The 14,510-nt window shown below is 35.5% G+C and overlaps 2 protein-coding genes across 2 annotated transcripts in view; both read right to left on the reverse strand.

The window, feature by feature from the left end:
* Nucleotides 1-4,988: 4,988 nt before the first annotated feature.
* Nucleotides 4,989-8,468, reverse strand: LOC111440877 (cytokinin dehydrogenase 2-like). The gene is made up of 5 exons (XM_023077703.1): nt 7,865-8,468; nt 7,336-7,463; nt 6,009-6,278; nt 5,672-5,940; nt 4,989-5,364 (listed from the first exon to the last, which is right to left on the reverse strand). Exons 1-5 carry the CDS (start codon nt 8,466-8,468, stop codon nt 5,061-5,063), a joined length of 1,575 nt encoding a protein of 524 aa, XP_022933471.1. The 3' UTR covers nt 4,989-5,060.
* A 2,929-nt stretch (nt 8,469-11,397) lies between these two features.
* Nucleotides 11,398-14,510, reverse strand: part of LOC111441062 (translation machinery-associated protein 22-like) — a 6,773-nt gene continuing 3,660 nt past the window's right edge. The window contains exon 7 of the mRNA XM_023077967.1: nt 11,398-11,823. Coding sequence (XP_022933735.1) covers nt 11,767-11,823 — 57 coding nt within the window. The 3' untranslated portion in view covers nt 11,398-11,766. The remainder of the gene's footprint in view (nt 11,824-14,510) is intronic.

The raw sequence follows: 14,510 nt of genomic DNA on the forward strand, positions 1-14,510 counted from the left end.
TTTTTTTTTTTTTTTTTTTTTTTTTACCATTAGGTGTTACCGGAGTGAATAAATGGTACACGAATGAATTAAGATTACATTCGAATGAGAGCTATCATGAGAATAGGAGGACTAAGAAAGGATTAAAAGAAATGAAAGTTACTACTTGTATTAACAAGGTGCACTTTCTTTTTTTACTAAAATGCATGTGAGTGAGGACAAAACATGTTGTAAGAACGCGTGTTGGTCTGTTTTACTCTTAAGAAGTGAGGAGTAGGTAACGTGACTATGTAGGTGCGAATGTCAGAGCCATCAAGTGTCAAATTCGGTCTCTCTTTCCATGTGAGTGAGGATAAAACATGTTGTAAGAACAGTATTGGTCTGTTTTACTCTCAAGAAATGAGGAGTAGGTAAGGTGACTATGTAGCTGCGAATGAGAGAGCCATCAAGTGTCAAATTCGGTCTCTCTCTCTCTGCTTGTGAGTGAGGACAAAACATGTTGTAAGAACACATGTTGGTCTGTTTTACTCTTAGAAGTGAGGAGTAGGTACGGTGACTATGTAGCTACGAATGTCAGAGCCATCAAGTGTCAAATTCGGTCTCTCTCTTCATCTGAGTGAGGACAAAACATGTTGTAAGAACACGTGTTGGAGGTACCGTGACTATGTAGCTGCCAATGTCAAAACGATCAAGTGTCAAACTCTCTCTCTCTCTCTCAAGTAAAGGTACAATTTTAGCACATGCACGAATAGTGATAGTTTGGTTGTGTGCCTAACTAAGTGAAAGACAATTGTACGCAAGGAAAGCCATCCCCCCCTCTCCCTTTCCCTCTCCATATAGCGAGAGACAATGAGATAAAGGGGGGCAAACAAAAGCTATACAATGGTTGAGAAAGATAAGCCCATGGGGGGGACTAAATATGTAAAAGATACTCAAATCTTTATGGGGATCCAACCCAAACCCATCAAAAAGGATATCACGTGCACCTACAATAATATTATATAGTCCTTATCGATACTGTCGTTTATCCAATCAAAAAACATCTCATATACGCCTCGTAATGATTGAAGATTTGAGGTCGTAGTAAGACACGTAAAGTTTAAAGACGTGTAGATTTAAGTTTAAGAACCTTCAAACTTCTCAACTCGTCGTACAAAAAAACAAATAAATTGATGTCGAAAGTCATGGATTCGGTATCAGGCTAACAATCTTTTGTGTTTTTGTTCTATTGGTTAGCTGTTTACCATTACGTACTCTGAAAAAACTTTTGAGGGCAGTCCATGGATGGCCTCAACTGTTCACATACATAACTTTTCCTTCTTGCTTATGATTTCCCATTGCAGTGGTTTGGTACACATACCCAAAAAGTCTAACAATATATATTATATTATAATAATATACTACGTGTTAGGTTTCTAATATAAGACCGTAAAATTTTATAAAAGTGTTTTTTTAGAGTTTAGGGGTCGTGAAAAATTAAGAGTCTAGGACTCTCCACAATGGTATGATATTGTCAATTAACCAACGTGGGATTCACTCCTAGTAATCTTCAACAATCCTCCCCTGAGGCTTATGGAGCCTCTCCTTAATCGAGGCTCGACCCCTTTCTCTGGAGCTCTCCAATGTGGGACTCACTCCCAATAATCCTCAACAATCTTCCCCTGAGGCTTATACAGCTCTCGAATCGCCTTCCCTTAATCGAGGCTTGAGGCTCGAGGCTCGACCCCTTTCTCTGGAGCCCTCGAACAAAGTACACCCTAAGGCTCACAATTCTTTGTTCGACACTTGAGGATTCTATTGACATGGTTATGTTTAGGGCATGGCTCTGATATCATGTTAGGAATCACGACTCTCCACAATGGTATGATATTATCCACTTTGAGCATAAGCTCTCATGGCTTTGCTTTGGGCTTCCCCCGAAAAGCTTCATATCAATGGAGATAGTATTCCTCACTTATAAACCTATGACTTTCCACTAAATTAACCAATGTGGGACTCACTCCCAGTAATCCTCAACAAAAATATCTCACGGAATTTTTGTAGGGCAGCTCGTAGGGGTCATTTATGGTGTAATAAAAAAAAGAAATATTAAAATTTGGAATTTTTATGGTGGTGTCAGTTGGGCATTTTTGGAATCACCCGTGTGAACAAAGGGACAAAGAAGGCGCCGTTGAATTTCACGCTTTGTTGAGCTGTTCCATTCCAACTGCTTTTCGCACACTTATCCATCCAGTTTTTTACTATTCACTCCCATAATAACCCAATCCTTAAATTATACATACATATACATATACATATATACATACATACATATGTATGTATGTATATATAGATAGCATTTGTCCAAAACGTTGAACCAAATAGTGGATAATCCAACGCTATAGGAAGGTAAACTGGCAAACTGCAAGAAGGAGGACGCGTGATATACTTTTAATAAGGGGCTCCCTCATCTTTTCGGGATTGTTTCCTCGCACCTGGGTTTTCAATGGTGCATATATAATATAGGTGTTTCACTTGCTAGTTCGAGTGTAACTGTTATGAGTGTAACAGAGGGTTTAGGGGGTTAGTTTCTCCTAAACCGTTTGGGATTGGAGGTTAGTCCCTCCTTAGATTAGGATACTTTTTTAGACAGGTTTTAAATTTTTTTTCAACCTACACAATTATTAAATAATAAACTCAACCTATTCATAAAATTTTTGGGTTAAGTTGGTTAGGGTTAGGTGGGTATTGACAGTTTTGAAATATAATATGTTGGGATAACTCGACGTTATTTTTTACGATCTTTTTTTTTCTTCGTATTTTTCAATATAATATACTTATCAATTTAGAACGGTCGTTTACTTCCCATTTCTACTAACAAGTTCATTACGAGTCTCGTTCGAGTTGAAGTAAGACCGAAACCGAGCCAAAAACGACGCGGGAGAAGAAGAAAACAAAGTGTGTGCAAGTAATGATGGAGCAAAAGAGGCCACGTGAAGCAAGTTGGGTTACTTTTTGTGGGTTATGTCTGTACGATGGGGTGCTTCAAAGTGGGAGAATTGAGAAGACTAACCATTATCCACATAGTTCCAAACCAATGGACCCCTATTCCCCTCCTCCTCCCCTTCTATTTTAGCACACCAAATCTCCATCACAATCATACCACCCTTCATCCTCCTCCTCTCTCCTATTCTAAATTCAAAATATGTCCACACACGTCGTAATATTGCTCGAGAGAGGATAAGGGTCTTATTTTGATTGGTTGAGAAGATTTGAAACGCCCACACTTGTGAGAACCCATATCGGTTGGAGAGGGAAACGAAACATTCCTTATAAGGGTGTGGAAACCATTCCCCTAGTAGATGCGTTTTAAAACCGTGAGGCTAATGATGATAGGTAATGGGCAAAAACGGACAATATCTACTAGCAGTGGGTTTGGACTATTACAAATCGTATTAGAGCCATACACCGAGTGGTAAGGACGTTGGGCCTCTAAGAGGGTGGATTGTGAAATCTCATATAGGTTAAAAAGTGGAAATAAAGCATTCCTTATAAGGGTGTGGAAATTTCTCCCTAGTAGATGTGTTTTAAAACCGTGAGGCTAACGGTGATACATAATGGACCAAAGCGAACAATATCTGTTAGCGGTGGGTTTGGGCGGTTACAAATGGTATTAGAGCCAGACAACGAGCGGCATGCCAGCAAAGACGCTGGAATCCTAAGAGGGGTGGATTATGAGATCCCATATCAGTCGGAGAGGGGAACGAAGCATTCATTATAAGAGTATGAAAACTTCTTCCTTGGTAGATGGATTTTAAAACCATGAAGCTGATGGGGATATGTAACAGGCCAAAGCAGACAATATCTACTAACGATAGACTTATGCTATTACAACTCTAGTCTCGAGAGATTAGTCGAGATGGAGTCGAGATAAACAGGTAAGAAAGATTCAAAGACATTTTGAGGAATAAAAACAAGTAAAGGAGAAAGATGGGTGTGATTGGATTTGGAAGCAAGGGAGGGGCCTGTAATACTTCCAATGGAAGAAGAATTTGATAGGACATATCATAACGCAAAAAGCTGATCTTTCTTTTTGAAAAACAAAAATTGTTGTCCCATGGGAACAAAGTGCATATGATATGCTACACGATCAAATATTATTATTCATTCAAAAAATTTGTACTCTCTATTCACGTCAATTAAGACGATTTTTATCTCGAATTGTTGTCATCTTAAATATCTATTAGGACATGTTTCGTATACAATGTTTCTACACTGTTGAATGATTTACGAACATGGTTCCATCAGAAATTCGGGAAGATTTTTGACAACTTTAGTACGACAGAGATTTTCAAGTAAGAATTAGCCTAGGTTTTTCGTGAATGATATCGTATTATTATATGAATATCGATAGATTCTTTGTCCTATCATTATTATACTTTTGTCGTCTTTCTAATTTCTTTACAAAATTGTCCTTTTTCTTACTATAACCGAGGCTTTAAACGTCAACACCGTAAAAAGTAAAAAGAAAATGTAGGGGCCATTCCTTAAAAATATTGATGTTGACGAATATTTTTTTAAATATATAAAAAATAATAATAATAATAAAATGTTCTTTTGTTCGTTGTTTGGGCTTAGCCCGGCCCACTAACTTGAAGTTCATGTGTCACGGAATTATGAAAATTCTCCCAATTATAATAAATTAATTAAAGTTGACTACATTATAAAAATATGAATATGTATTTTAATTAAATATATATATCGTAATCATTTAAACTGAATTAACTTAATTTTATATATCAATTTTGAATAATAGAAAGTCAATTATCTTTTTTCAACACGTGTATTATAAAATAATTAAGAGATATGATATCAATCTAAATTAATTATTTAAAATTCATTTAGAAAAAAACCTTAAAATATGTTGTTCAAAATCATGGGATTAATTTAATGTTTAATTTTAAACTTATAAATAATATTTTATATATTATAAAGTTGATTTAAATAATTAGTGAACTTGACACATTTAATTAGGTTCATCTTATAAGTTTATAAACTGTACATCATATTTTAATTATTAGTATGGAAATTAAACGTAAAATTTATGGTGTTTTTGAAGTGCTGAAAATTTTCTGGCCAGGAGAGAGCAACTTCTTGGGGTCGAACATGGCTTTCCTACGCAAGAAAGTTGGCCATTTTCGGCCAAAATGGTTCATCCAATCTTGTTGGGTTTCATAATGTGGAAGATATTGCTTCACTTTGATCCCAGCTTCAGCACAAAACTTTAAAATGTCTTTGTTATGACCCTCAAACGTTTCCCAATCCTTGAACCCACTCGAAAATAGAATCCCCGCTGTGTAGAACATGTCTTCGTCGGGTATCACGGCGGAGGTCCGCTCATCCCACCTGCAAAAGTTGTACAGTTCCTAACGTTACTGTTGAGGATCGTTGGGAGTGAGTCCCAATTGGCTAATTTAGGAAATGATCATAGGTTTATAAGTATAACATCTTTTGGGGAAGTTCAAGCAAAGCCACGAGAGCTTATGCTCAAAGTGGATAATATCATATCATTGTGGAGAGCTTTGTGAGCCTCGAAGGTAGAGTCAAACAAAGAATATACTTTGTTCAATGAGTCGAATCTCAATTAAGGGGAAACTGTTCGAGGGATTCATAGGCTTTAGTTGTTTAAGGATATGAGTAGGTGAGAACTTACTTATTTTTTAACATAGGGTAGACGAGGAAGACGCCGGAGGTGATATTACGCTTTTGAATAATGCCTCTAAAAACACCTAATTCAAAATCAGCAATTCTCGACTTTGGAATGAAAAGATTCAACCATGGATGGGGAACATCCCACAACCCTAAAGATCTTAGAGCTACTTCGTCGGTGTGAACTCGATCCAAAAACTGTTCGTATGAAGCATCTCTAACGAATTTCAACCCTTCCTCGAACTTCAACTCTCCCAGTAACTCGTTGAGTTCCTGAAAAAAACCAAACCCTAAATTATTCACAATAGGATAATTTGAGAAAGAGAGAGAGAGTATGAAACCTGGTCAACGGAAGAAGCAGAGTGTTGGTCGTAATATTTGACGACTTCAAGGACGTAAACGATGCCGTATTGGGAGACAAGGGAGGCAATCTTGGGCTGGTCGGCGAGAGGATAGAAGGAGGAATTATCAGGTGTGTGAAGTTGTAGCAAAAGCAAACCTTCAACGAAATTAAGGCCGTTGGATTTCTCATTTCCCTTGTTGGAGATCAAAAGCTCTTGATCACTTGTAAAGGCAGAGAAGTTGGTGTAAAGCATCCTCACCCATTTAACCTTAAAAAACACAAAAAAAAAAAAAAAAAAAAAAATCATAAATCTTTTATTAACCTTAATCCACAGATAAGGTTGACCCCCCAAAAAAACCATTTTAAAAGTCAAAGAAACCGTTAAGTGTACGTAAGGTCGTTAAAAAAAAAAAAAAAAAATCATAAATCTTTTATTAACCTTAATCCACAGATAAGGTTGACCCCCCAAAAAAACCATTTTAAAAGTCAAAGAAACCGTTAAGTGTACGTAAGGTCGTTAAAAAAAAAAAAAAAAAATCATAAATCTTTTATTAACCTTAATCCACAGATAAGGTTGACCCCCCAAAAAAACCATTTTAAAAGTCAAAGAAACCGTTAAGTGTACGTAAGGTCGTTAAAAAAAAAAAAAAAAAATCATAAATCTTTTATTAACCTTAATCCACAGATAAGGTTGACCCCCCAAAAAAACCATTTTAAAAGTCAAAGAAACCGTTAAGTGTACGTAAGGTCGTTAAAAAAAAAAAAAAAAAATCATAAATCTTTTATTAACCTTAATCCACAGATAAGGTTGACCCCCCAAAAAAACCATTTTAAAAGTCAAAGAAACCGTTAAGTGTACGTAAGGTCGTTAAAAAAAAAAAAAAAAAATCATAAATCTTTTATTAACCTTAATCCACAGATAAGGTTGACCCCCCAAAAAAACCATTTTAAAAGTCAAAGAAACCGTTAAGTGTACGTAAGGTCGTTAAAAAAAAAAAAAAAAAATCATAAATCTTTTATTAACCTTAATCCACAGATAAGGTTGACCCCCCAAAAAAACCATTTTAAAAGTCAAAGAAACCGTTAAGTGTACGTAAGGTCGTTAAAAAAAAAAAAAAAAAAAAAGGATTTTCCAACGTCATTCAATAATTAATTATGGGAAATTAAATTTGTAGTGCTTAGCCGGCGGAGGCCTGATTAACGCATTAAATGTGTTTTAATTATTGTAAGCTAATCAAAACAAATGGGTTTTTATTGTTTTAATTCATTATCTATCTCTCCGCCGTGTTTGACTGACTAATGAGAGAGAGAGAGAAGAGAGAGACCCTTGTGGGCGTCGGAGCTAGGGCAATTCTAGCTCTGGTAATCACACCGAACTGACCCAAACCGCCGAGCACGGCGTAGAAGAGCTCAGGGTTGGTCGTAGGGGAACACGTCAAGGATTCACCTTTTCCTGTACAAACAAAAAAATAAATAAATTAAAATTATAAAAAATTATTATTTAATAGCTAATTTATTAAAATTAAATTACATATAAATAAATAGATAACTCAAAATTTTAAATTGAGTTAAAAAAATATTTAAATTCGAGTTAACTAAATCCACGTCCAACAAAAAAAAAAAAAAAAAGTTGAATTATAAAAAAAGGATGACACGTGGCAGTCATGCAAACAATAAAACCCCTATTTTTCGGGGACTTTTAAGGGCATTTAGTTGGGTTTTTGGTTTGGATAACAATTTTTCTTTTTTGATGTCATTAACGTTGTCCAAATGAAAAAAATAATTCTGGGTATTGTAAGATTGTTTGTTTAATTTTGAATCCATACTTGAATTAAAAATTTAAAAAAAAATTACCAGTTACGACGTCAAGTTCATAAACATTGCTGATCTGAGGGCCAAACCGGAACGTCTGGCCGCTAATTCCGGCGTTGGACAGCGTCCCGCCGACGGTGATATGCAAATAATCCGTCCACGACACCGGGCTAAACCCCTTCCGCATCGTCTCATGCAACACATCGATCCATAACTGCTCGCCACCCACGTCAGCGTACGGACCCAACGACGACGTCGTTTTCACCACAATTCTCCCGCCCCCTTGCCGGGAATTAGCCAGTGACGTCATGTTCATGACCACTCCATTCCTGGCCAAGGCCTGCCCGCGTACGGAATGGCCTTGACCCCGGGCAGCGATATCCAACCGTATGGGCCCCGCATACATGACCCAGATGAAGAAGGCGATGTCGTTTCCGGTGACCGGGAAGAAAACGCCGATGGGGTTCTCTTGAATTATCCGGCCGTAATCTGTGGACGCTAAGCTTATGGTTTGTGGGTCATCTCGGAGCTTCCCGGCGAGGGATGCCGGTAGAGATAAATTGTCAGCCGCTGCCCAAAACGGTGCGTTGTGAAGAGAGAGAAAAGAAGTGAAAATTATTAAGAGAAATAAATTGGGAAATACCATTTTTGTTTGAAGATGGAAGAATGTGAAACATGCATATTTATAGTGATTTAAAAAAAATTAAATAATAATTAAAAAAAAAAGATTAAATCTTTTTATTTTTTTTTTAAATTAGTAATGTGTTGTGTGGAGAATGAATGTATTGGCAACGTAGAATTGACTTTTAAATAATGGTTAAATATTATAAAGTTTTAAAATGGAATTATTATTTTGTAAAATATATTACTTTCCTGGTGGATATTAATAACGTTAATATTCGGTTTTAAAAAAATTGAGAAATGTGATTTCAAACGTGTTACTGACTAAGCTAACCCATTAACAAATTAATTCCAATTTTGAAACATGATTTCAAATGTCACAACAATATTGGTTTCCATAAATAAAAAAATATTGTTTGTTGAGTCAATAAAGCAATAAACTAAATTAGTTTATAAACCCGAATCCCCGAGTCAATACATCATCCAAATCCAACGGGTTCTATAGGCACCGTGCTCCCTCGCTAAAACCCAAGATATCAATTGATGATGATGGTATAAAGATGGACCTAGAATATATGATTTTCACTTATGCTCAAATTTATATATCTTTTTATTTATGTTTGAAAACCCATCTTTTATTAAATAATACATAGCGTGTGGAAAATTATGAATAGTATTATTGTATTTTTGTTCAAAGATACGTTTAGATTTTGAGAGAGGTATTTTTTTTACTTTGTATTAATTTATTTAATATATTCCAATAGTCAACCAATTAAATATGAGTTTTCAGATTACACCAAGTTTCAACATATAATTAAAATTTGAGTGTTCCAATTGTATTGTGAGCTCTACAAAGTTGCATGCATAATGTTTATCTTCTCTAATATTTTTTAGATAAATATAAATAATAAATTGTAATAAAGTCATAGCAATTATAATAATAATAATTATTATTATTATTATTGTCAATAAAATTAATGGAGAAGTGCCTACCCCTGTTAATTTTATTTAAGAGTATTTACTTGAAATTTGATTATGGATTATTAGTTAATTAATTAATTAATTAAGTAGAAGTTAATGGAATAATTATAGAATTGGTTTTGATGTGGAAATCACTTGGAAGTTGAGAGTCAACGATGAGCATAATAAGATCTTTGAGTTTGAACTTAAATTTGTTGGAGACTTATAAGCTATTGCTCTCAAATTACACTACAACATTTCATAGCTACCTTTTTTGTTTCTTTATTTATCTTACCTTTTTTATTTTCTCTCTTTTTTTTTATTTTTTATTTTTATTATTATTTTTACCTTCGGGTTTTTGTATAAATTAGTCGATTAGTCTCTAAACTTTGAAATTTTTATCTAGGTCCTTTTAACTTTCAATTAGGCGTCTATATGCTTAGTAGATTTTTTTATATATTAAAAAAATTTATAAGGTAATTTATTCATTAATACATACATTGAATTTTATGTTTAATATAATTAATTACATTCTAAATTAGGAATATTTGAAAATATAATGCTAAGTCCCCCAACCCCATACCATTTTATTTTCTGCAATAAACAGTAAAATCGAAGATTTGGGTGAAGTAGGAGATTTTATGAGAATGACATGAAATCTTTGAAAAAGAAATGTCATATTGAGAAACCCAGATGGGATTTTCTTTTATTTTATTGAAATTATCTTAATAATTAACTTTTTTTTTTATCATAAAACTATTCTTCTTTTAAAACAAGATTTTGATGATCAAATCGGATCATATTCTTCCAACCAGAAAAAGAAAAAAAAAAAGTCACCGTCCAATAAGATTATGTTAATGAAATCCAATCTCAAATGATGGTATCAAAATATTTAATGATGAATACACACCAAATTCCTGATCGATCATAGACTAAATTTGTAATTTAATGGAATATTAAGTTATTATTTTATGAAGATATTTGGACACATGACATGCCTCAAATAAATTTAAGGAAACAATAATTCAGAATACAACAAAAATCTGCCTATTGAGAATTGCTTAAAAGATAAGAGAGCATTAAGGATATTAAACCTTAATTAAAACGGCCTATGAGTATTGGCCTCATCCAGTTTCTTCAGGTTCAAATAATACACAAACTACGCTAATGTAAAACACTTTCGGTAGCCTATTAGAAAGCAAGCAAAGGGCAAAGGGAAGAGAGAGGGGCACTCACACCCACAGACACACAGACACACACACGGACACACACAAATACCACAAAAGAACAGTATTATAATAGGACTTGTTGTACCAATGCAATGCCAACTCTGTAGCTTGCAATGCCAACCACAAGCAGGCGCCGACCATCCATCAGCGCACAGCGCCCCATAATAACACACTCAACACGCACGCAAAAGGGCCGGAAGAAGTCAGCTTTCTATATTCTATTCTATTCTATTACCTAATCGACAACACGCACACGCACACAAGTTTTGATTGTGCTCTTTTATAACAAGGCAGACAATATCCGCAGACTTGCACTATCCTATCAGATCAGGGCATTTTCCAAAATGTGACCCTCACCCCAGGATTGACTTTCTCAACATCCTACCTTAAAGGGACACTAATTGAGCTAAGGGTTTTTCAGAACTCTACCTTTGTTTTTGACCACGCAATGTGTCATAATCAGATGGGACTTCAAAAGTTTCTTCACCAGCATCATCTCCTTAGTGCTCCTCCATATGCTAAAAGGCTAAGCAAAGCAACCATTGAACATCAACATATTAGGTTCTTATGCACAAAATATATGCCACAATTAACGAATCAAGTTCGACCATAATTTGTTTTGTTGAATTTCTAGTGTTACACTCCCCTTTACCCATAAAGCAGAGTATAATGATACAAGCTGTCAAGTTTTACTGTTCCTGAAAACAACGCTTCGACAAGTTCCCAACTGCAAAAGAGACGATATCAGTTTGCACTTCGAAAAAGTGGGGAGGAAATATGGAGAGACACGTGTCTTGAGTTATTTCTGTGAAGTGTATGAAAAAGAATACAAGATTAGGATAGACCTCTATACAGAGCACTCATGAGTTAGAACAGACATTGACCAAGATTTTTTTTTCTTCTTCTTCTTCTTTTTAAATAAATAAAAAGGACAAAATCAATAAGCTTATCTCCTGAGGAAACGCTACAACGATTGAAGAAAGTGGGACAAAAAGTTCATGATCCAATACATAGCTTTTGGAACTTTAACAAAAAAAAGAACTGTAATGGCCACTTGTCGAATCTTAGTAGGACTCGCACAAGTAGGGAAAAGGATGTCAAAAGTCCCAACTTTTGTTTGCCATGATTTCCTTGTCAAGCAGCAGGAACCTTTTTCCCATCTTCGATGAAGAAAATTGCAGTTTCAGGAACCTGTTACAACAACGGATTAAGAGGCATTTATAATATTTAAACAAGCTCACTATCCCGCTGGATTCCACCCTAAAAATTTCCAAATATATCTTATGTCCTCGTAATTATGACTGGTAAAAAATGATGATGAAGGAGGACGGAAAAATGAAAGAGGAACAACAGATAGTACAGTTAGCAAGGAGATAAGGTAAGCAATAAAATACTAAAAGCAACGTTGACAAAACTTTTTCAAAAAGAAGTCTCATCAAGTATCAAACATATGAAAGCAAATATAAAGGGCACCATTTTTTACATTAGAACAAAAAAAAAAAACCACACAGTTGCTTTTAATTTCACTGTTACTTATTGCTTGGTAAATGACTGCAAAATGGGTAAAATACTAGGTTCAAAAAGTGAAGTTCAAGTTGAAGGTGGTGTTCAAAAAGAAGACACCTACAGAGGAGCTATATGTATCACTAATGAAATGGCTAGTTAATCTATGACCTAGTTGATATATTATAATTTCTTCTGAACGATTATTTGTTTGCAACTTCTAATCCAGTAATATGCAAAATTGTCTAAACCTCATCAGTGACAATCCTCCATCATGACAATGCCAGGCCCCATGTAGATGGAAAAGACCATTAAAAGTAAATAATAGTTGTAAGACTGGGGGGAAAGGCAAATAACCAAGTTAAAACCTACTTTATGGTTAAAAGACAAAAATTAAAGTACCATCTATTTAATCTACCACACTAGACCCAAGCATAAGTGTATGTACAATCAAATAATCCTTTGACTCACCCTGTGTTGAATTTTAGCACTACAAGAAGGTCTACACAGCACTACCCAATTGAAAAGGGAAAAAGGAGGAACCCAAATCCAACAGTTGCTTAGAACAAAATGGATAGGCCTTCCAGGCCACCAATATGGTATACTAATGCTATATTAGTATAGAGGGGCCCAAAATGAGTAACCCATCAAGAAAAGAGTTTTGGTAAGATGGCCTTGAATGTGATTGTAGAAATGTGATGCGTAAGGCTAAAGGTCCAATAATAACTCTAGTTAGTTTTATGGATGGGACATTCGGAATTAGCCAGAGAGAAGGTATGGGAGAAGAAAGTGAAGGAGAGACGGACGTGGGTAGTTGAAAGCCAGCATTCTTGGCACACAGAACAGGCCTCCTGAATTTCCTGTATAATCTTTCCCAAAAGAATTAAATATAATGTCTGTGTGTCAAGAGAACATAAAAAAGAGGAATAATCTTGTTTAAGTCAATTTGGTGGCAGGAGCGATGGAAGTGAAAGTTCAATTCTGACCAACAGAAGCTACCAGCTACTAACGAGAGTGTAAATATCATTGACAAACCTGAGAAATTGTTGTGATTGAGAAATTTGTCTCCAATTTAAAATTGAGGTAGAGTGTGAGGTGGGAAAACACCTACCCCTAACTTCTCGGCAGGGACCAAAGGAATTGTGCAACGAGTTGTGACTACCTGAATCCCAGTGCACTAAAGGAAAGATTGGAATTCTTCCGTTCAAAAGGACAATTTTGAATGCTGGATATCCAAAGCCAATCAACTCTGCCTCAAACTGCATGGTTGAGGTTGAGAAGCTAAAGGAAGCCATAAGATTATGGGTCCGATGTGGTTTGAATGGGCAAACATATGGTCATCACTACAAGGTTAACTAGAACCCAAGGTATCATTGCTATCACAATTCAACTCTCCATAAGGGCCAATGTACAGGGAATTTGCAGACACCAGAAAGGAATCTGTGAGACTATCAACGAAAATTTTGAGATTTTTCTTTTCTAAAAGACAGAAGTTTTCATTAAGATTTAAGAAAATGAAACTGCTGGTAATGCATCTAAAACAATAACCCTAAAAAAGATTGTAGCACAAAACTACAAACCAGATATCAGGGAGGTAAGAATAATTAACTCAACACACATGGCAGGATTATGAAAATACTCTTAAGTACGATTGAAGATTAAGGCCTAAAGCTCAAACAATTATTTTTCCAATGAAGTAAAAAAGGGTCAAACTAGATTTTTGAAGGACCAATCTACAAATATTTACAGTCCCAGTCCACTCAACCAATTCTTCAAGAAGAATCAGGAAGGAGCCTACCCATTACCCATTCACAAACTGACACCAACTTCAATGCTTAATTGATGCCAAGGTCCAGCAAAGATTTAGAGAGAGAGAGAGAGAGAGAGACAGGGTGGGAGAATCGGACAGGCGTAACATTGCCACAGTGGAGGATGAGCCTAATGGGACTACCTTTGTCTCGCGCAATGAAAATGAGAGCCAAGATTTTCTTTGGTCCAAAGCTTAATGAATTGGACGGAGATTTTTCTTTATCAGAAATTGGAAGGAATTGAGAAAAGAATTGTGGTAATATTGCAAAAGGATCATATCTACAAAGGAATTTCAACATGTACAACCAGGAAACTGCAATCTAATATTGGAAGTGGTGCTTATTGGTTCGAATCACCAGACATGGGAAACACAATCTATCTGAGACTTTTGATGAACTCACTGACAATCATCACTGGCTACTCAATTATAGCGTAGCAACTTGATACTTCAGACCCTGCTCTGTATTGGAGAGAATTGGGGGAATAACTGACAAGCATCAATGTCTAATAGCAAACCCAAGATCTCCAAGTTCGTTTTATGGTTAGGCAGACGGGGGGGGGGGGGG

This window comes from Cucurbita moschata, unplaced genomic scaffold, assembly GCF_002738365.1.
Source record: "Cucurbita moschata cultivar Rifu unplaced genomic scaffold, Cmos_1.0 Cmo_Scf00003, whole genome shotgun sequence".
Taxonomy (NCBI): domain Eukaryota; kingdom Viridiplantae; phylum Streptophyta; class Magnoliopsida; order Cucurbitales; family Cucurbitaceae; genus Cucurbita; species Cucurbita moschata.

Coding starts and splice junctions, on each gene's coding strand:
- LOC111440877 (XM_023077703.1), bottom strand. CDS start 8,468: ATGGTATTTCCCAATTTATTTCTCTTAATAATTTTCACTTCTTTTCTC. Junction 5,941..6,008: donor CTGCTTCTTCCGTTGACCAG/GTTTCATACTCT, acceptor GGTTTTTTTCAG/GAACTCAACGAGTTACTGGG. Junction 5,365..5,671: donor TACCCTATGTTAAAAAATAA/GTAAGTTCTCAC, acceptor CAACTTTTGCAG/GTGGGATGAGCGGACCTCCG.